At 51.9% G+C, this 19,539-nt stretch overlaps 2 protein-coding genes across 4 annotated transcripts in view; one reads left to right on the forward strand and one right to left on the reverse strand.

Annotated features, from left to right (window-relative positions):
* FNDC5 (fibronectin type III domain containing 5) lies at window positions 1-16,341 on the forward strand. Of its 2 annotated transcripts, none has more exons than XM_030505060.1 (6): window positions 1-516; window positions 8,198-8,313; window positions 8,616-8,814; window positions 10,230-10,322; window positions 13,708-13,841; window positions 14,554-16,341. In XM_030505060.1, the coding sequence occupies exons 1-6, from the start codon at window positions 438-440 to the stop codon at window positions 14,593-14,595; spliced, it is 663 nt and encodes a 220-aa protein (XP_030360920.1). In that variant the 5' UTR covers window positions 1-437; the 3' UTR covers window positions 14,596-16,341. The 2 variants fall into 2 exon arrangements, with proteins under 2 accessions (XP_030360920.1, XP_030360921.1); XM_030505061.1 differs by having other exon boundaries at window positions 141-516; window positions 8,467-8,814.
* Window positions 4,661-19,539, reverse strand: part of S100PBP (S100P binding protein) — a 27,107-nt gene continuing 12,228 nt past the window's right edge. The window contains exon 4 of one of the 2 annotated variants that reach the window (XM_030505056.1): window positions 4,661-4,831. In XM_030505056.1, coding sequence (XP_030360916.1) covers window positions 4,717-4,831 — 115 coding nt within the window. In that variant the 3' untranslated portion in view covers window positions 4,661-4,716. The remainder of the gene's footprint in view (window positions 4,832-19,539) is intronic. The other variant, XM_030505053.1, reaches the window with a different exon arrangement.

The raw sequence follows: 19,539 nt of genomic DNA on the forward strand, positions 1-19,539 counted from the left end.
GCCCCCGGGAGGGCTGGACCGGGGCTGGCCGCGATGCGGGAGGGGCGGGACGGGAGAAACTGAGGCAGGGAACGGGGCCGGGCTGTGCGGGGGGCCCGAGCCGCCCCCGTCCCGCCGCCCCCGGGGCCGGGGGAGGGACCGGAGCGGGGCTGCCCGGCGCTGCAGCGGGCGGAGCCGGGGCTCGGCGGGGCCGCGCCCGCCCCCGCCTCCTGGTTGAGCCCATCCGTGCCGAACCGAACCGAACCGTTCCGAGCCGAACCGAGCCGTGCCGGGCGCTCCCGGCCGTGCCGAGCCCAACCGCACCGGGCGGCCCCGGCGGTACCGGCGGCACCGGCGGCACCGGGCCCCGGCGCTCTCCGCGGTGCTGAACGGCGCCCGCAGGACGCGCCGCCGGCGGGGCCCAAGCCCGGCCCGGAGCGGAGCGGCGGCCGCGGGGGATGGAGCCCTTCCTGGGCTGCACCGGCGCCGCGCTCCTGCTCTGCTTCAGCTACGCCGGTCTGCGCCCGGTGGAGGCAGGTAAGGGCCGCCGGGCCCCGGGGGGGCTGCCCGGGGCGGGGGGGTCCCGTAGGGAGCAGCAGGGGAGGCGCGGGCTGAACCGAGGGGACCGAGCCTGGGGCATTCCAGCGGGACCTCGCCGGTAACGGGGTGCAGAAGTCATGGGGGATTTCGGCCACGCAGCTCCGGGGCACTGGGAAGCACCGAGCTCTCGCCCCACCTTGTTCCAGACACCCATCCCTGGGAAGGCGGCTCGTAGGGATGTGGCGTCAAAACAGGATTTGGGAGAGCAAACAGAGCCCCTTGCCCAGCACCAGCACCGGGGAGGCAAATGCTGGCCTGGCCCTGAGCCACGGCACCGGCCCATGGCACAGGGTGAACTAGAGCCAAGGAGGCAACCCCAGACCTGCTCTGCCCTCGCCATGGCACCTTGGCCTTGGCGATCCCCTGCCCAAGCCCTGCACAGCCCAGGCTGCCCAGGGCCCGGCCAGGCACTGCTGGGAGCACTGGGAGCTCCCGAGGGTGCCCCAGGGGAGCTGCCTCTCCCAGGGCACAGCAGAGCCCGGGCACCTCAAACCAGGCCCCTTCGAGCTGAGCAGATCCTCTGAAGTGGGGATCTTTCAGGAAGCACAGCTGCCCATGAGCTGTCTGTGATTTTGGAGAGCTCAACACAAGCCCAGGTCCGCTCTTCTCCCCTGTGTCATCCTGGCTGAGCCTTCACCCAAGCACCCAACGCCTGGGTGCTGGTGGAACCAAGCAGACACCCTCCCCGGCACGGTGGAGCCTGCCCAAGGGCTGCCTCCCTCCCTCCCTGCCTGCGAGATGCTGGTGGAACAGCTGCTTTGATTTACAAAACGCTGATTGCCGGGATATCTGGCATTCCAGGAGCATGGGGGGGACTCTCAGGGATGCAGCGCTCCAGGGAGTGGAAATTCCTGCGCCCGGGAGTTGCTGGAGTTACATTTGCCCTCATCCTGCCCGTGCAGGGCTGCAGCAGCCGCTGAATGCCTTTAGCGCTGTCACACAGGCCCTTGGCCAGCCGTGGGCACCTGAAGTTGCCGTTTCACAACCAACAGCCCCGCGTTGATCAATGAAACATTCCCCAAAGGAACGTTGAGCGATGAGGAAAACGCGGCGGCACAATGGAGGCGGCTGCGATTGTCACAGCCCTCCCGGTTTGCTGTAAACTAGGCCACTTCCCTGCTCTTCCGTATCCTTGGATCACCTCAGCCAGCAACTGAGAGTAAACATGGAGTTGTGTGCCTGCCCATAACGCCTCCTGCTCCTGTTGCAGCAGCGCCGTGTGCCGTGAGGTGTCTGGAAACACTAATTGATGCCCTGGCTCGTGCCTCCGGCGTGCGGAGGGGAGGCAGTGACTCGGTGCTGGGCTCTGAAGCTGTGTGACCTTGGTGCTGTGCCATGCGCCCTCAGCCTCCTCTTCCCATGGCCTCCTTCAGCGAGGGCTGTGAGGTGTCCTCCCTGCTCCCTGGCGAGGCAGCGAGCGTGTGCTGTCCCTGGGAAAAGAGAGGGAAAAGAGGATATGGAATGATTTTCCCAAGGTCACGCAGAGGTAGTGGCAGCATCGCCACCGGCTCTGTGTCCCCAGCTCTACCTGAGGATGTGGCCACGGAGGTGTGCAAGCCACGAGTCATTGGGAATGTCCCTGGAGAGGAAATGGTTCCCATCAGGGTCAGGTGGGGATGGAGGCTCGGCCATCCCTCCCCTTGCACCCCGTGCAAGTGGGTTCACAATAATGCCCCTTGTGCAAGGTGAAGGCTGATGGCACCCAGGAGAGGACTGTGGGTGCTGTTTCCTTACCCGTGTCCTACTGGGTGTGCTTGTCCCCTCCTCTGAGCCAGGGGAACAGAGCTTCCTCTGCTCTGGCAGAATGGAAACCAGGAACAAGCAATAGGCCTGAGAAAGCAGCTATTTGGAGATGGGAAACGGAGCCACACCGGCCCCTTCCCGTCTCACAGCAGCCACAGACATTCCTGGTCATAGACATTCCTGGCCATAGACATTCCTGGCCACAGACATTCCTGGCCATAGACACTCCTGGTCATAGACATTCCTGGCCAGCTGACGGGCAGCTTAAGCACTTTATTGATTCCTGCATTCAGCTCAGGAGAGATTTAACTGGAATGTGGAGGTTCCTCACCCCGGTGTCAGCCCCTCAGCAGGGATGCTGCTGTGCAAAGCAGCCAAGGTTGTGCCATTCCTCTTCCAAATGTGGAGAGGTCTTCTGTTGGGAATACACATGTGGAATACACAGATCCCTCCCAGCAAGGGACGTGCTCACACACATTAATCCATGCATTGAGCAGTGGAGCGTGCAAAGCTGTATGTGTGCAATAAAAATGGGATCATTGGATGTGGAAGAGCAGAGCTGGGCCGGAAGCAGGCAGCAGGTTCTGGGAATCGGGAACTCCAGGGCTTGCTCAGCCTCTGCCTCTGAGAGAGTTCCCTCTTATTTCTCTAATATGACATAGCTGTAGAAGAGCCTGAGAAGACTCTGGTACCGAGTCCTCCTGGGATCCAGGTCCTGGCTAAATCATGCCCTGGCAATGACTCTGCTTGGGGTTGGCAACGTTAAAACCCAAGTCATGGTGTTGGCGGGACCTGCCCGGCTTCGGCACTCCGAGAGTCCGAGGTTTGGCAGTATGGAATGCTCTCCAAAGCAGAAATACTCTTTACTTCTGCCCTGAAGGAAGCAGGACACACTTCCCAATGGCCAGGCTGGACACACAGAGCATCTCTGTGCTCCCTGAACAAGCTCCATCCTCCTTGACAGCATTTCCCAATGCACATTTAGGCACCTGCTCCATGGGGATTCGGCACTGGGGCTCTGGGGGGGTAAGGAGGGAGCTGGTTTATTAATATCCTGTTTGCACAGGGAGTGGGTGGTCAGCAGGGAACAACTGCCTCTTTCCCAGCCTGAAGAACCACCAGTTGGTCTTTCAGTAGTTTGAAACAGTCAGAGCTTAACAAACAGCCCCATGGTCGTGGGGTGCAGTGGTGGGCTCCGCTTCTTCCCACTCCCTGGCAGGCTCCATCCATTAACACACTCAGGCAAGCTGCAGCCCTTCCTCCATACCCCATAAAGACAACAAGGAATTCCATCTGTTGAAGGGAGCCGTGCTGGGAGAGCAAAGAAAGGTTCCAAAAGGCAGCAAAACCAGATCTTTTTGTACCCACACTCACCCAGTGCTTCCAAGAGAACATCATAGAGGACCTCATGAGATGCTTCTTCCCCTGGCAGGTCGTGTCCTTCCATCTCCCGCATCCGCACGGAAGGCTGTGGTGCAGGGATAAAGAGCTACAGGGATTTAAGGTTGACATTCCCTGCTTTCCCACAGGAAAAGGCAGGCAGCTTGCAGGTTGATAGCACTGAATGAGCATGTCAGAGCCTGGCAGGCCCTCTGCTCACTGGACCATGTCTGAGGGCTTGGAAGCAGCAGAGCCTTTCCCAGCAGGAAAGGAGCTGCTTGTGGGAGAGGAGTGAATTGAATTGGAAAACACTGTGACTACAGGTAGCCTTAGCCATGAAGGAAACTGCACTTCCAAGTGGCTGGAGTTTCCAGGAGAGTTGAATTCAGAAGGAACAGTTTTGGGGGCCTTGGCTGGGGAGATAAATCCAGGAATACACCCTAATTCAGAACCTGTAGCCTGGCCACAGGGCTTGGCTGGCAGAGGTGGTCTCCAAGGGTGTGATAGTTCCAGAGGTCCTTCCTTTAGCTCTAAGCAAGGATCTCCTGGCAGTTTGCATGGCTGAGACTCAACCCCTGCCCCACTGTGGGAGCTCAAGGCTGAAGCTGCAAATGAAGAGCAGCTTCAAAAGAACAGGAAGAAAGACCGTGGCAGAGGACACATCTCGCAGGGATGTCTTTGTGCCCTGATCCTACAGGTGCCAGGCACGACACCCCCTGTACTCACCCCACCACCCTCAATCAGCAGCCCCAGAGGGCTGGATACAAACCTTCACCCCTCTCCTTCTCCCTCCCCACAGCTCTGATGGTGAAGTCAACAGAAGGGGCAGGCGGGTGGTTTCCTCCTCCTCATGCCAGCAGCCGCTGTGTCGATAATGAAAAGCCAGGGAGGAACCAGCCCAAAGCTGCAAAGTGTGAGCAGTATTTTTTTGCCTCTCTCTTAAATAAAACCCCATTAATAATGAGCAAAGTGTTTAATGAGAGGCTGGAAGGAGTTCTCAGCATTAAGAGGGGATTACGGGTAATCTTCATCGCTCATTCCTCCTTGCTGTGCAGAGGCAGCTCTGACCTGCTCTTGCCAGAAGGGCCCAAGGGGGATGCAGGACTGCGGCTCAGCCCATGAAGGGTCCCTGTGGGAAGGAAACAAGCCACGGTTTAAGCATGATCACTTTGGAAGCAGCCATTCATGTTTAAAAATCACGATTTCATCTTCATTAACCAGGGCTTCCCCTTAAAGTGGGGCTGCAATTTGTGCTGATAGGAGAACAAGAGCAGCTTTTCATCCGAGCATGCAGCCCTAATCCAAATTGGCCAAGCAGATCCTCTGCTGTTTGCAATGTGCGATGTGCTTCAGCAGCCACCGCAGCTGGGATGAAGCTGATGCTAAACCAGAGATCTTACACCATATGAGTCCCTTACAGACCACACAGGGGATGTGCCATCCTCAGCATCCCTGGAGTAAAGCATGAGGAAGGCTCGATGCAAGGCATGTTCCCTGCTATCTTGCCTGCAATGGGGCAGGAACAGCCCCTGGGACCATCCCACCCTCCATGCCTGCTCCCAGGTCACCAGCAGCTTCCCTGGCTGCTGCAGGCACAAAAGCAAAGTTTCCAGGAGTCACAGATGAGTCCAGAAAGAATCAAACACTTGGATTTGGTACCTCCAGGCCCTGCGAGATGCTGACCCCCTACAGCCGGCTGGGAAACAGGAATTACATCTTCTCCACCCGCCCTCAGCCAGGCTGGCACTAAGGAAGAGCTGCCACTGGCCCAAGGAGCCAAAAGCAGTGTGGAATCTCTTGGAAGAGTGGTTAGATTTTAGAAAACCATGATCTCATCGTGCATCACCTGGGAGTGGGGGGAAAAGCATCTTCATGGCTTAAAATTTTAGTTCCAAATTATTCACTCATCCCTGGGAGCAGGAAACTGATTTCCCTGGCTTTGTACTCCTGTCAAGCCGTGCTTAATTCTCCTCTCATACTGCTTTTACACTGGTTTGACGCCACTGATTTCAGTGTAGCTGCTCCTAATCTGCAGCACTGAAAGGAAAGGCAGGCTCGGATCTGCTGCCCTAGATCTCACTGTATGATCTGCTGACTTCAACCACCCCATCTCTCTCTCAGGGGTTACTAAAAGGGTGTTTCTACACCATACTCTTGACCCCCTCTCACCAGCTGGTTTCTACCCTGCCTACACTCTGAGTCCAGCTTTGCCGAGTGCCCCCCTCCTGCCCCACAGCCCTCCACCCTCTCCCCAGCTCCCAGAGAGGTTGTTTGCTCTCCTCCAGCTCTGTGAGGTCTTCCCAACTCCCCCATGTTTTACATCATCAGGAAACTCAAGGCACTTTTCCTGCTGTGCCTCCCTCAAGGTCACAGGTTTCCGAGGGGACTCGGGCACCAAGTGCAGCGCGATGTATGTTCCCTTTTCCCAGCCTCGAGCCTCTTCCCTGATGCTCCGCTCTCTGCTGCTGTGGGGTTAATTCACCTCTTTATAAAGGCCTCCTCGACCTAAGCTGGGCAAATCATCAGTGATAGCTCCTAAAGAAAAGTAGCTCCTAAAAATACCCAGGAAAGCCATCCATGCTGGGATTTAATGTACAGCTGTACTCAGCAAAGGGCGAAGGGCTGGGCTGGAGACTGTTTTGTCTCCCATCTCTCCGTCATGTCCTCCCTATGTTCCAGCGAATTCATCAGGCATGACTCACGGACCTTCCCTGTCACATTCCCATCTGCTGACTGCCCCTTCCTAAAATTAGACCCTCCTCTTGTTGGCATTGGACACAGGGGGAAGGTGAGGAGCCGCAGAGCCACGTCTCTTCCTTATGCCACAGCAGGGAGCTGAGTCTAGACAGGACTAGTGCTCAGGCTGAGGAGCATGATCCATCTCCCCTGCTCAGCTTGTTCTTGGCCCTGCTGCTGCAGGAGGGTGAGGATGGAAAATGCTCCCATTTTCCAAGAGCCTCATTTCATGAAGGCCAGCCCCTGAGAGATGAGAATTCTCTGGCTCAATATCGACTTGATCATCCCCAGAGAGGAAGGACACCTCCCCTATTAAATCCTGGAGGCCACAACTGCTTGCTGCTCCTCCTCCAGTCCCGAATTCATGTGATCTTTGCCATGCCATCACTTTCAGTGATCTTTTTTGCTCACTGAAGGATTCACTAGGATCAGTCTGGGTCTGGACATCCAAAAGGTGTCACTGCTGGGTGTGTGTCTCCCATCTGTGAGAAAGAGGAGCTCCAAAGGGTCTGGGTGTTGGTTGGGGATGAGAGAAAGGAATAAGGTCATCGCTCTGCTGAGTGTGGAGCAGCACTGACCTTGCTGGGGAATTCTGTGCTCCCATTATTCTCGCTGTTCCCAGGGGAACATTCACGAAGAGTGAAGTCACTTGTTAGGAGACACTGACGCTACAGCCAGAATATTTTCAGCCACATTCAGGCGGCTGGGACCGACCATAAATCCAACAAGTGTTACTGGAGACATGCACACGTGCACCCTGCAGCCCCAGCAGGGCAGCGCTGTGCAATGGTTACAAAGCAATGAAGGTAATATTTGATGGAAGTCAGAAGAAATGACTCCTCCTCACCCTGCTCAACCTCCTGAGGGTAGTCGGGGTCTCAGCAATATTGCTGTGCCTTTGGGTTCAGGGCACAAGGTGGAGAATGTGAATTAAATTGGAGCAGAGGAGAGGGAACAGGAGTCCAACCTGTTGCACTGAGCACTGGAAGGACTGTGCCAAGCCCATGAGGTAAAACCTTCCCCCAGAGATGCCAGGAAAGGCTTTACACTGGCAGCTCCCTTGGGAAGGAGCTGGCAGCTACACAGGTCCAGCTTGCAGCTGGAAACTAGGGCATGCTCTGGAGTGAGGAATAAACAGGAGCCTCAGGCTATTGCTTCCATGGCCTGCCTTTCCCCATGACAATGGCCCACCGGTGCTGCAGCAGCGTGTTCTGTCCTGCTCGCTGTGAGAGGGTCGTTGCTGGATGTTCTCAGACCACCTGAGAGACAGCGGATCAAGCACAAACTGTGTATCAAAACTCTCCTGTCAAACAGAGAAAAGCAAAAGAAACACTTCTATTTACTACTGCTGAATCTCAACCCTCCGGAGTGCTCATCAAAGCATTCCCTTCCCAGACTTGCAAGGCACACTCTGCATTTCCTCCCGGCTGTCACTGTCAGGCTGTAATAGGAAACAGCAGAGAGAACGTGGTATGTGGCTGGGGTGAGATGAATGAGCTGCTCCGTGCTCTGCTCTGCTGTCAAAACTCTTTCAAAGGGCCAGTTCTTTCACACGTGTCTAATGCAACTCATATTCTCAGCAGAGAGCTCCTAGAACCTCACTGGTAGTTAAGACTTGCATACCTGCATTTCCAGGTCCCATATCCAGCTACAGGAAGGACCCTGAGCCAGGTCCTTTCCTACTCCCTTCCCTGCCCTTGCTCCATCTCCTGCTGCTGTGACTTTGCCTGTGTAAAGGCTCTGCTCTCCCTCCTTGCAGACAGCCCATCAGCTCCAGTAAATGTCACAGTCAGACACCTGAAAGCCAACTCAGCCGTTGTGACTTGGGATGTTCTGGAAGATGAAGTTGTCATTGGATTTGCGATTTCCCAGCAGGTATGGTGCCTCCAGTTACCCAGTTTCGGTCACATCCATCTTCACCCCAGGTACCCTCAGTTTCCAAGTTCTCTTGCTGCAGTTTAAGCCCATTCCTTCTCGTCCTGTCCCTCGTGGTCTGGGAGGGGACGTGACTCCCTGTCCTCTTTGCAGCAGCGCTTCATGTGTTGGTAGCTGCAGAGAGGAACGGGTCCGATGGTCTCCACGTCCCTGGTGGACAGGGCAGGAAGCAGTGGTCTTACAGCAGCAGTGCACAGGGGAGGCCTCTCCACCACTCTCTGCTCTCCTCTCTCGGCTTCCAGAAGAAGGACGTGCGGATGCTGCGCTTCATCCAGGAGGTGAACACCACCACCCGCTCCTGTGCCCTCTGGGACCTAGAGGAGGACACCGAGTACATTGTGCATGTCCAGGCCATCAGCATCCAAGGCCAGAGCCCTGCCAGTGAGCCAGTCCTCTTCAAGACCCCCAGGGAAGCTGAGAAACTAGCCTCTAAAAATAAAGGCAAGTGTGGGTGAGTTCCTATGTGGCCCCTGGGATGCCCAGGCAGAGCAGGGCTCTGCAGAGAGGGAAGTGGTACCCTGTGCAGTGGGAATACCCAGGTTCGACACACACCGGGGCCCCACATGGACATGTGGGATACCCTGAGTGTCCCCAGCAGACAAGGCTGACAGGGAGATGCTGCCAAAGCTGGCTGTTCATTTCTCCCATTTCACATGAGGTTTAACAGGTAAAGAGAGGAGGAGAAGGTTTCCAGAGTGGGAGCTGTGTCCCAGCATCCTTGCAAGTGGAGAATGCCAGGAGAAATCCCTGAGCAGCCTGTGAACTCCTGTGGAACTAGACCCCTGGATGGCACTGGGCACAGCACCACTGTGCTCACAGGGTGCTCACTGAGCCTCCCATGCTGGGATTGCAGGACAGCAGGCGAAAAATCACCCAGAGACTCCCAGTTGTCTTACATTTCAAATATTCCTGCCAAATCACAGCAAGTTGAGGTTGGAAGGGACCTCCTGAGGTCACCTAGTCCAAACTCTCGCTCAAGCAACAATCAGGTTGTCCAGGATCATTTCCAGTTGGGTTTGGAATACCTCCATGGGGGAAATCAGGCACCTCCTCTGTGGCAACTCCTTCACTTGTTCTTCTTAAGCCAAAGCAGATTGTTGCAGGTTTTCTGGCAGCAAGAATCATTACTACAGAAAGGGCTGGGGAGTAAGTGCAGGGGGCTGGGACAGGAAGGGTGAGTGCCTGCCCCCTGAGGACCCAGCCTGTTGCAGGGCTCTTGGTGCTTCCCGGGATGTTGTGAATTCTCGACTCTTGCTGCTAAAATGATTTGGTGCCTGTAAATACCGAATTGCTGCTCATCCGAAAGCACTGAGAGGAGCGCTGATCCCCGTCCCCGAGGCTGAGCTCTAATCTTAGTGCTTTGAAGCTGAGGAGCTGCATTACGCCCTGCTAAAAGGCTCTGCTCATTTCTGAATCCCACTGGAAAACCACGCCAGGCTCCGCACTGCTGAGCTGGAGGGGAGCTGCTGAAGCATGCGAGGCTTTAGGACAGGCACAGACCGCACCAACAGACACCAGAGGCAGAGCAGAGCTGCCATGGGGCCAGATAACATGAGGACTTACCCCACAGCAGCTCCTCTGTGGTAACTGCCTGTTGATCCTGCCTCCCTGCTCCTTCCTCACCCCATCTCCTGCAGGAGATGAACTTGCAGCTGATGCTCTGCAAGAGGAAGGAAGGAAAGGAAGGAAGGAAAGGAAGGAAGGAAAGGAAGGAAGGAAGCTTGTGTTGTGCCACGACTGAGGGGTGAAGGCTCTGTCCCTGCTAGACTCTGATGCACTGATGAGTTGAGTCCAGGGCACTGGAGCAGCCTGAGCCCTGCGGTTGGGTTTCATGATCTCTCTTTCCCCTTGTGCAGATGAGGTGACAATGAAGGAGATGGCAAAGAAAAACCAGCAGCTGCGAGCGGGGGAAGTTCTCATCATTGTTGTGGTGTTGTTTATGTGGGCAGGTCAGTTGAATCCTTCTGTCAAATGCATGAAATATCCTTAGGGAATATTCCTAATAATACACTGGCTTCCTTGGTTCGCATGTGTAATCACGTAAGACCTGAAGAGAAACCCTTCCTCCCACCAAGAGCACTGCATACTCAGCTCTACTGAGCATCCCTCAGCACCACAAGCTGGGCAGTGCCACGAGCGGCTGAATCAGTGGTCTGATGTAGTCCAAGGGCATGTAGATAATGGACCTGATGAACCAACTGCTTAATTCCCCACGGCTAATCCTGTAATCTCATATCATGCACTGATGATAACACCCTCAGCCATCCAACAGGATGCCTCCAGCCCTCCAGTGATACACTGTAATGATCTGGCTCTTCTATGCCTCCAACCCTCACGCAAAAGAGAAATGGAAGAGTCTCACTCTCAACACCCACTGTTACACACACACTAGAACCCACTTCAGGAGCAATTAAAATAATGGAAGCATTGAAAGAGCAAATGGCCCCAAACATCAGAACACCAATAAACCAGATCCTCTCAGCAGCCACTACTAAAATACACAGAATAGGATTTAATAGGAAGAGGAGGGATGTTACCAAAACCACATTAACCGAAAGGAAGGAGAAGCCTATGGGAGTGTGGGATGGCAGGAGGAGGAAGGAACAGCATAAGCTGAAAGCTGCTATCCCAAAGGGTGCTTTGGAGCTAAACTCCTGGCAATCTTTTGAAATTCCACCTAGTCCTCCTTACCCCTTGCGGCCACTAATCCTTTAATCCAAGCAGAGGCTCTGCTACAGGATGGATACTGCAGGATGTGATTTTATAAGCAAGATCAGCCGCAGCTGAGAGCACCCAGTGCTGTGGAAGGAGCAGTAAAACCATCCTAGGGCTGCTCTGCTGGGGGATGTGACGGGTGTAGTGAGGTACAAACCTTAACCCAGCCTCTACCAGAGCATCCTTCGACATGAAGATCCCTCACTATGACTTTCTGTAATATGTATGAATATATAAATTAGATTTCCAAAGAGAACCCAAAGAGTTTTCCAAGTTTGGGACCACATTTCAATAGAACTTACAGCAACTGTACAGAGGAAGGTCTCACTCCTATGTTTCAAGCTAGCAAACAGGGAGAGGAAAATGCCTCTGACTCCTGCTCCACCAGCTTAGCACGTCTGAAGTGGCTGTAGCCAGCCCTTCAGCTTGTTCAGTTTGGAAATTACATGCATGAGTTAATGGGAAATAAAGTTTGCACATGTCTGGTTTCTATTTCGAGCCCCAGCATCCCCTGTCTGCCAGTCAGCTGCTGCTCCTGCTGCCACCTCCAGCAGTAATGAAACAGCATTTGCTCCCTGCGAGGCACAGAACACAGTGCTCCAGAGAAAATGGGCACCTGTGACCCGAGGAGACTGGCAGGAAGGGAAATGAGCCCCGTGGTAAATCTCTGATCCATAAAAGACAGCCTGTGCCACTCAGTGGTGAACCCTCTTGTCCCAGCCGAGCCCCTTTTCCACCCAGAGAGCGTATGAACCGTCACACACAGGATTTTCCTTGGGCAGAAAAGAACCTGCCACCAGAGCACTGAGGGGCTGACAGCTTTGGCAACTTGTATTTCCCATGGTAGCATAACGTTGTGCCCTCTAACAGTGGTGGTCTGTCAATCCACTGCTGGAGCCTGTCACAAGCCTCACTGGACAGGGGCTGCACCAGCTTCCTTCACCAGATACAGCCCATTTATACCAGATTCTGCTGAGATGAGATAACTCTGGGGAGGGATGTGAAGAGGAAACCAGTGATTGATCAGAGATGTGCCCCAAAAGAGGGGGATGGAGGGTTTAACTGTATCCTGTACCCTTCCTTCTGCAAGGTCTCTTACAAGCCAATCCAGGGGACACGATCAGATCCATGTATAACATTCGGTTTGCCCTGGCAAGTGCCAAGTTTACCACAAGTTATTTGCACTTCCAGAGACTGGGCAGCAATTATTGCTCAAGATGATAACCAAACGAAAGCCTAAACTAAATTAAAAGGTTTCTAGAACCTCTAGTGCCTGATCTTTTCAGCATTTATGGCAAGTTTTAGTTGTGCACATTCAGATTTAAATGCCCTGCCAGTAAAACCGATCCCGAATAAGCACATGAAGTGACTGAACAACTGATTCATCTCCTACTGTAGCATCATCTAAAACTCAGATCAATGCCAGAACAAAGCATTTGCTAATACCACAATTTCCCTTCTAGAGAGATGACTTACATTTAAAAAGGAAAGGGGGTGGGTGGGGGAAATCTCTCTACATCTAGTGGGCTCTTACATATACAAACCCCAGAAGGTTTTAACCTGAATGTATGATGATGTTTTAGCAAATGCAAACTGGAATGAACCTGTGCCCGGGGCTCTGACCTCAGACAAGGCTCTTGTGCTGGATTTCTGGTATTTCTCACAGCCCTTTGCTGCTCTGTGCCTCGGTTCTACCACCAGAAGCCACAGAAGGTGGGACTGTGGCAGATGTTAACCTGCTCTGCCAGGATCAGCCATTTGTTCACACACTCAAGACAGAACGTGAACCACTGTGTTTACCTGGGGGCAGCTGCCATAACAACGCTTCACATTCTAAAGCAGTTTGGGATGATCTGGTGGAAGCTTTACAGATGTTTTGCTATTAGGGGAGCTGGAACATTTTTCGGGAAGGGAGAAGCAGCATGTGCCTGGGTCTGTGCAAGCGCCGCGTTTGGAATCTGCAGGCAGAGAAGTTATTATTTGGTCAAAATGTCACATAAAAGCTGCTGAGAAAGACATTTGCAGTCTCCTAACGTGGCGTGGCTGCTTCTCTCCTCATGTGCCTCTGTGTGTGTGGGAGGAAATTTCCACTGGCAGCTCTTGCTGCCGTCACTGTTGCATATTTGCAGATGTTGTCCTGCTGCTCCAAGGGCCTTGGCTGCATCACACAGAGGCAGGTATGGTACCTGCCCCTCAGCCCCAGCCCCGCATCCTTCTCTTCACCCCAGGGGAGAAGGATCAGAGGACACATTCCCACTAACCAGAAATTCCAGGAGCTCCTGTGTTTGCAAAGTAAAAATCCCATTTAACCACACAGTTAGTGGTGATTGCTAACAAAACGTAGGGCTTGAAACACTCGTCCCATTTAATGACAGGGAAGTTGGAACAGAATTAATCTTCTGTCCTTCTAACTAGTTTAGCACAGAATTAGGCCTCAAGAAGGAAACAGCCAGAGGGCTGATGAGCTGTGTTAGAAAATGATCCTTAGGAGCAGTTGTGAATGCTGCTGAGATCTCCACCAGAAGGCACAGAGCCGGCTGGCAAGGAAAGGTTCTCTGATCTCTGCAGGCTCCAGGGGCTGAGCTCATTTGTGTGATCACTAATGCTTCTTCCTGTTAGGGGTGATCGCCCTGTTCTGCAGACAGTACGACATCATCAAAGACAACGAGCCAAATAACAGCAAGGAGAAGGTGAAGAACACCTCGGAGAACAGCACCCCCGAGCACCAGAGCGGAGGGCTCCTGCGCAGCAAGGTGAGAGGCTGCTGGCACAGGGTAGAGCATCAGCTTCTTGGCTAAATTACACCAAAAAGCATCCAAACAGCCTCCCTCCAGCTGGGATGCAGACAGGAGACACCCCTTCACACCCATGCATGTCAGTACCATGGCTTCATTAGCGGCCTGAGCCTCCCAGACACACCAGGACACAGCACTTCACTCCCAGTCCTGGATTAGTCCTCACATCCAGCAGGAAAACCAGATTTCAATCCGTATTGCTGAAATCTCTGGAAGAAACATGCAGGGAGCGATGCTGCAGTGCCTGAGCTGCTTGGCTCTGTAACCCTGCAGCAGCCCTTAGGTGCCATGGGGTAAAGAGCAATAGCTCTGAGAAGAACTGGTCAGCAGGAGCATGGCTGCTTAAAGGAATGCCATCTCCATAATGTGAGCAGGCTCGAGCCTATCATTTATACCAACATACTTCAATTAAACTTTCTTGTGTTTCTAACCCCACCACTTCACATTTACTAATTGAAATAGCCCACTCATTCATGCCCATTCAGAAGCAGACAGTGAACATGCAACCCTAAAACCTCAACATTGCATTTTCATCCTCCTGAGGGGATGGGCACAAGAACTTTTACAAACCCCAAACCTGACCAGCACACTGCCCTGATCTCTGACATGGGTTTTTTTCTCTTCTTTAGTGATTCCTATTCATCCTTTCTCCCTTTTTCTCCTCTTCTAGTTTCCAAAAAACAAGCCCTCAGTGAATATCATTGAAGCATGACAGCCTGCCATCTGATAGATGGACTCCATTCCTCACTCTCACTTCCTGCCTCTGAGCCTTGATGACTAGGGAGGTGAAATATTGTTGGAGCAATTTGGAAAGAGACCTTAGTGATTGTCACTTGCTGGCATACACCTCCTCGTCTCTGTCCTGCAAAACATCTGGCCAGAAAGAAAAATCCTGGGGAAAACAAAAAAACCAACCAACAACCAAAAACCTGAAACCCCAAAATGAAGATGGAAAAGCATCAGTGAGACAACTGCTGCCAGTGATCCCACCCGGAGTCATGAATCACCTGGGCTGGACAACTCACGCACGTCTCTCTCCACCCTCACACTCCATCTTCTCGAAGAGTTTTCCTGTCTTTGGAAGTGTACAAGGGTTTGTTGTATCTTTATTTTGTCTCACCGTCACTACATCTTGACAGTACTGAGGTGAGCTCAGGCATCAGTCACTGTCACTCCAAGTGAGAAAGGAGAAAAGCTCATCACAGACACAATGAGCAACCAGATTGCTGCTGCTGTGTGCTCTTGGCTTGCTTTGTTCCGTGGATGTGTGTTGTGTAGCACGTCTTGCAAGTGGGTTTTTCAAAGAAACCCAGAAAAAAAGGCATATCCCAGTTTCCATCCCCACTGCAGAGGCTTTCCTGGTGTTCTCCACCAGTTAGGCTGCAGCACATTTCCACTGTTGCTGTCCCTCCTATCTCACACTGGTGCTCTTCATCTCAAACCATCAGGGCACGTCGAGCACTGAGGCACAGACCAAGATGAGGGGACATCACCAGCCACCAGAAGGATAATTTCAACCATTTTCTCCATGGTATTTTCAGCTGGGCCCAAGTCCACCCCCAGTGTGAGAGAAGGTCCATTAAAATGTAGCCAGTCAGCAAAAAAAACAAAAGACAAACCTCCTGATACCGGTTGCTATGCAAGGTCTCCACTGGCAACAGCTATTTACTGCTAAAGGCTCTTGCCCAAGGGACCTTTTTCTGAGGGCTTAAGTTCTTAAATTGCTTCTTTTAGTAGGGTTCCTGTGGGAAGGTCTGCTTCTGCTTACACGTCCTGTCTGCACTGCTCCTGTGACACTGTAATGCAGGGATCTGCTGGAGGCAGCCCTCCAGCAAAAGGTGGACAAGGAAGGGGAAGGAGGCTGGAGTTCTCTTCTCTCTTATGAAGTGCTTGATGTTTGTAAGCTGACAGGATCCCCGGGACTGCTGGTGCTCTGGAAGCTGGTAGAGGCAAGTCCATCACATGGAAAAGATTTATTCTTTGTAGTGTGCCATGGGGTATCTGTATTTAATTACTCCACAAGACCACTCCATATGCACTAGGGGATGAGGCAAGAATCTACTTGTTCCATCAGATACCAGGGTGGCCTGAGCAGGGATCAAACCTCTTACAAACCTGCACTCAGATGAGCCTGGCTTCAAAGTCCCTGCAAAGAAACAGGCTGGCAGGAAGAGTTCAGCCATCTCTCCTCTTCTACTGTCACCAGCCTTTCCAAAAGAGCCAGTTTGAGAGAAAGGCACTAGGAAGTCCACATGCAGATGTGGTGGTGAACAAGTAAAGGCTTCGTGGTGCCAGTTTCCAAAGGCAGGCCAACCCCAAAGGTCTCTTCAGTGGATCCTTTGCCAGAACATACTCCTCCATCACCAAGAGGGAGAGGTCACCACCTCCGATACAGACAGAGCAATAAACATTTTATAATGTACAATAAAAAGATTAAAGGCATCTCGTGTCCTTGTAACGACTGATTTAAGTCATTCATCTTCGCCTGCTTTGAGCACACACACTGGAACAGGGGGATTTCAATGTATTGCCCAGAGACTACAGCATTAAGTGTTTTCTCAACGTCTGGGTGTTGAAAACCAGACCAGTTCAGAGTTCACTCTGTTTGCAGGATAAGGGGAGGGGGGGAACTGGCTAGGTACAGCTGTAATGCTATTTATGTTGCAGGATTCTTCAGACATGTCTGTTCTCTCTGAAGAAAGAAATGCCATTTGGAATCCAGACCCCTCTAAAGGGAGATTTAGGACAGATGGTACAGCATGTGCAAAATGATAAGGGAGATGCTTACTCCTTGTTTGGTAGAGAAGACTTAGATGTTGGTGCAGAGTTGAGTGTTCACACCACAGTGTGGCAGGAGGTAAGAGGTTATCATTATGTTCCATAACTGCAGGCTTTAAAAGGTAATAATGCTATTAGTGAGAAGAAACAAATGTAGGCTGGCAGCAACTCAACTCATCAGAAAGGGACTCCAACTACCAAATTCCAGTGATTCTCTTAAAGGAAGTGTTTTCAGCAACTCTGAATTGATGCACTAAGTCCACACTTTAGGAAAGTTTCCTGTTATAGGAGAAGAAAGCTCCTTAAGATCCTACTTTTTGGAGGGTCACAAACATCAAAGCTTTAATTGCTGCTTCAGCATCAGCTTCCACCATAACCCACGAGTCAGACACCATTAAGACCCTGGGCCTGTGTGAGCTCCAGCCTAAGCCCATCTTTGGCAGCGATACCTCATTCTTGCCAAAGGTTGCCAAAAGATACTCCCGAGGTGCTTCACAGGCAATAAAGAGATCAAGGGAAAAGCAAACAAGTCAGTGCTGAGCAAAGTGATGTTGGGCCACAGAAGGCAGCACCCTAAAGGCCACCTGCATTTCCCCACATGCCTTTGCCTGACTGATTTTGAGTGCTTGTTGGAAGCAGGAGCTGGGAAAGGGAGGTTTCAGTAAGTACTAAAAAGCAGCAGCAGGAGTGGGCTGCACAACAGGGATCCTGGAGAGCAAGAACTGGTTCCCCATTGATCTCAAAAGCAAAGGAGAGCAGCCTTCCAGCCGGCTCCTCCGATGCCATTCCACCTCTGGGCACTAATCCCATTGATTTCCAAGAATCAGCTGAGCAGGGACCATGGGCACAGTAAGGAGCACGAAGCTGCAAACAGAGCCCTTTGCCAGCATACGCAGTGCATGTTTAAAGCTAAGCACCACTTGCCTTCATCCTTCCAAGCACTGCAATATTATGCCTACAAGTACCATTGAGCCAATATATTCCTCCCCCACGAGTTTAGTGAGAGGGAGCTGCAGGAGGTGGTGTGGAGCAAACAATCCTGCCCAGCATGTCCTTCCCCTTCCCAACACAGCACCAGCCCCTTCACCACCACCTCCCCCTGCACTGTTCTCCATCTCCTCCATGGAAAATGAGAACATGAGGCATTTTATTCCCCGACAGCTCAATAGCATCAGAGGAGGAAACACCTACACAACTCCAGAAAGTGTTAGTATAATCTCAGCTGGTAATGGCTTTCTGGAGGAGATGCAAATGGAGAGGAACAGACTGCTAATGCCAGTATTTGCCAAAGACATTAAAGGTTACATCACTCAAAAGCATATACCACAGCTGCACATCCAGTCTGCTGATAAAAACGTGGCAATTCATTGACTGAGTAGTCAGACTCCACTTCTCAAGGAGTTGGAGATTGTACCATATGTTGCACCAAATGTAATTTCCCTCCATTTGCAGGAAAGCTTCCTAAAGGCACATTATGAGCTATTACTGGCTAGTGTGGAAGCAGAAGCCTTGCTGACCAAATTCAATCAGCTTTCTAGCATTTGTTAAAAAGCTGGATCATCAGCACGCTCATTATGCTGAAATATCTTCTGTTGCCTCCATAAATCTGGTGTCTATTAAATCATCTGATGACCTGATAGATTCAAATGATTATGTTGCTCCTTGGTGCTTTAGCTCACACGTCTCGAGGAGTGTGAGCTGGATTCTGTCAGCTCATGCATCAGCATCAATTTGAACTAACTTCCAACTCTTTATTATTAGCACCGGAGCCAGGAAAGACACAGCTTGAATATTAGATCCCAGATGGAGTCAAAGTTGGCAGGCAGAAAAGCCAGCTTTCTGCTTCCAATCTGAACACACTCAATGCAGAGCCACTGAGTGGCAATAAGGACATAGCCCCACGATGCCATTTGACACTTTGCAGCACATTGTTGTCCTTTTTAACTGACAAAACCCCACACACACAGTGCCACCAACTGCTAACTACAACCTATTTATACCATCCAGACCTGTTTTGCAGAGGATACAGCCAACACATTACTAGACATCCTCTCAAACCAAAGGAATATTATCAGCTTCCACTATTTCACACTTCAGGACATAGCTTCTTCCTCCTGCTCAGAATTCCCTCCCAGCACAAACACAGGGAGGAGTTGGTTAGCTTTGAGAGGATGGCAGTAATATAATTTTAGTCTCATTGTTTTCTAGCTGCTGTTTTAGGCTGTGATAGTGACGGATGTTTTTATATTTTTAATTGTAAGACATTTCATCCCAGAGCTCACACAGGCCTTACACAAAACAGCTCTGATATTGCTGGATTCTGCTACAGCAAAGATCATAAACAGCCCTTGGCTACACTCAGGCAGAAAACGTGCAGCATGTCCTTCCACAAAGGCTTAACAGACAGTCTCCCCCTCCCCATGCAGTATCTCATCTGCACCATTCAGCATACATAAATCACAGTTGCAATGTCAAAGAATGAAATCTCAGCAACGAGGCTGCCCAAAGCCTAAAGCAAAGTGCAGAGCTGCTCCACAGCAGTGTTCATTCATGTGAGAGATTTACATCCACAAAGATGACAGAACGCACATTCTGGAGGAGGTACCAGCTTCTGCCCAAGGTCCTGCAGCACAAGGGAGCTGGTCTGGGCCACAGCACACGCAGGCACCAGCATCTTGCTGTCCCAGTAAGGTGCTGCTGTTCAGAGTAATTGCATTTGCTCAGCACGGCTGAACTGGCAGCAGAAGGCATGCTTTAAGAGGAGGCTAATAAAAATACCATTCCCAGTGCTGTGCATCACTTAGTAATAATCTCATAAAGAGCTATGTCACAAAATCAAGACAGCCAGCATGGAAATCTCCAGATGCTTAAAGGCAAC

Source organism: Strigops habroptila, chromosome 12, assembly GCF_004027225.2.
Source record: "Strigops habroptila isolate Jane chromosome 12, bStrHab1.2.pri, whole genome shotgun sequence".
Classification (NCBI taxonomy): Eukaryota; Metazoa; Chordata; class Aves; order Psittaciformes; family Psittacidae; genus Strigops; species Strigops habroptila.

Coding starts and splice junctions, on each gene's coding strand:
- FNDC5 (XM_030505060.1), top strand. CDS start 438: ATGGAGCCCTTCCTGGGCTGCACCGGCGCCGCGCTCCTGCTCTGCTTC. Junction 517..8,197: donor TCTGCGCCCGGTGGAGGCAG/GTAAGGGCCGCC, acceptor CCCTCCTTGCAG/ACAGCCCATCAGCTCCAGTA. Junction 13,842..14,553: donor GAGGGCTCCTGCGCAGCAAG/GTGAGAGGCTGC, acceptor CTCCTCTTCTAG/TTTCCAAAAAACAAGCCCTC.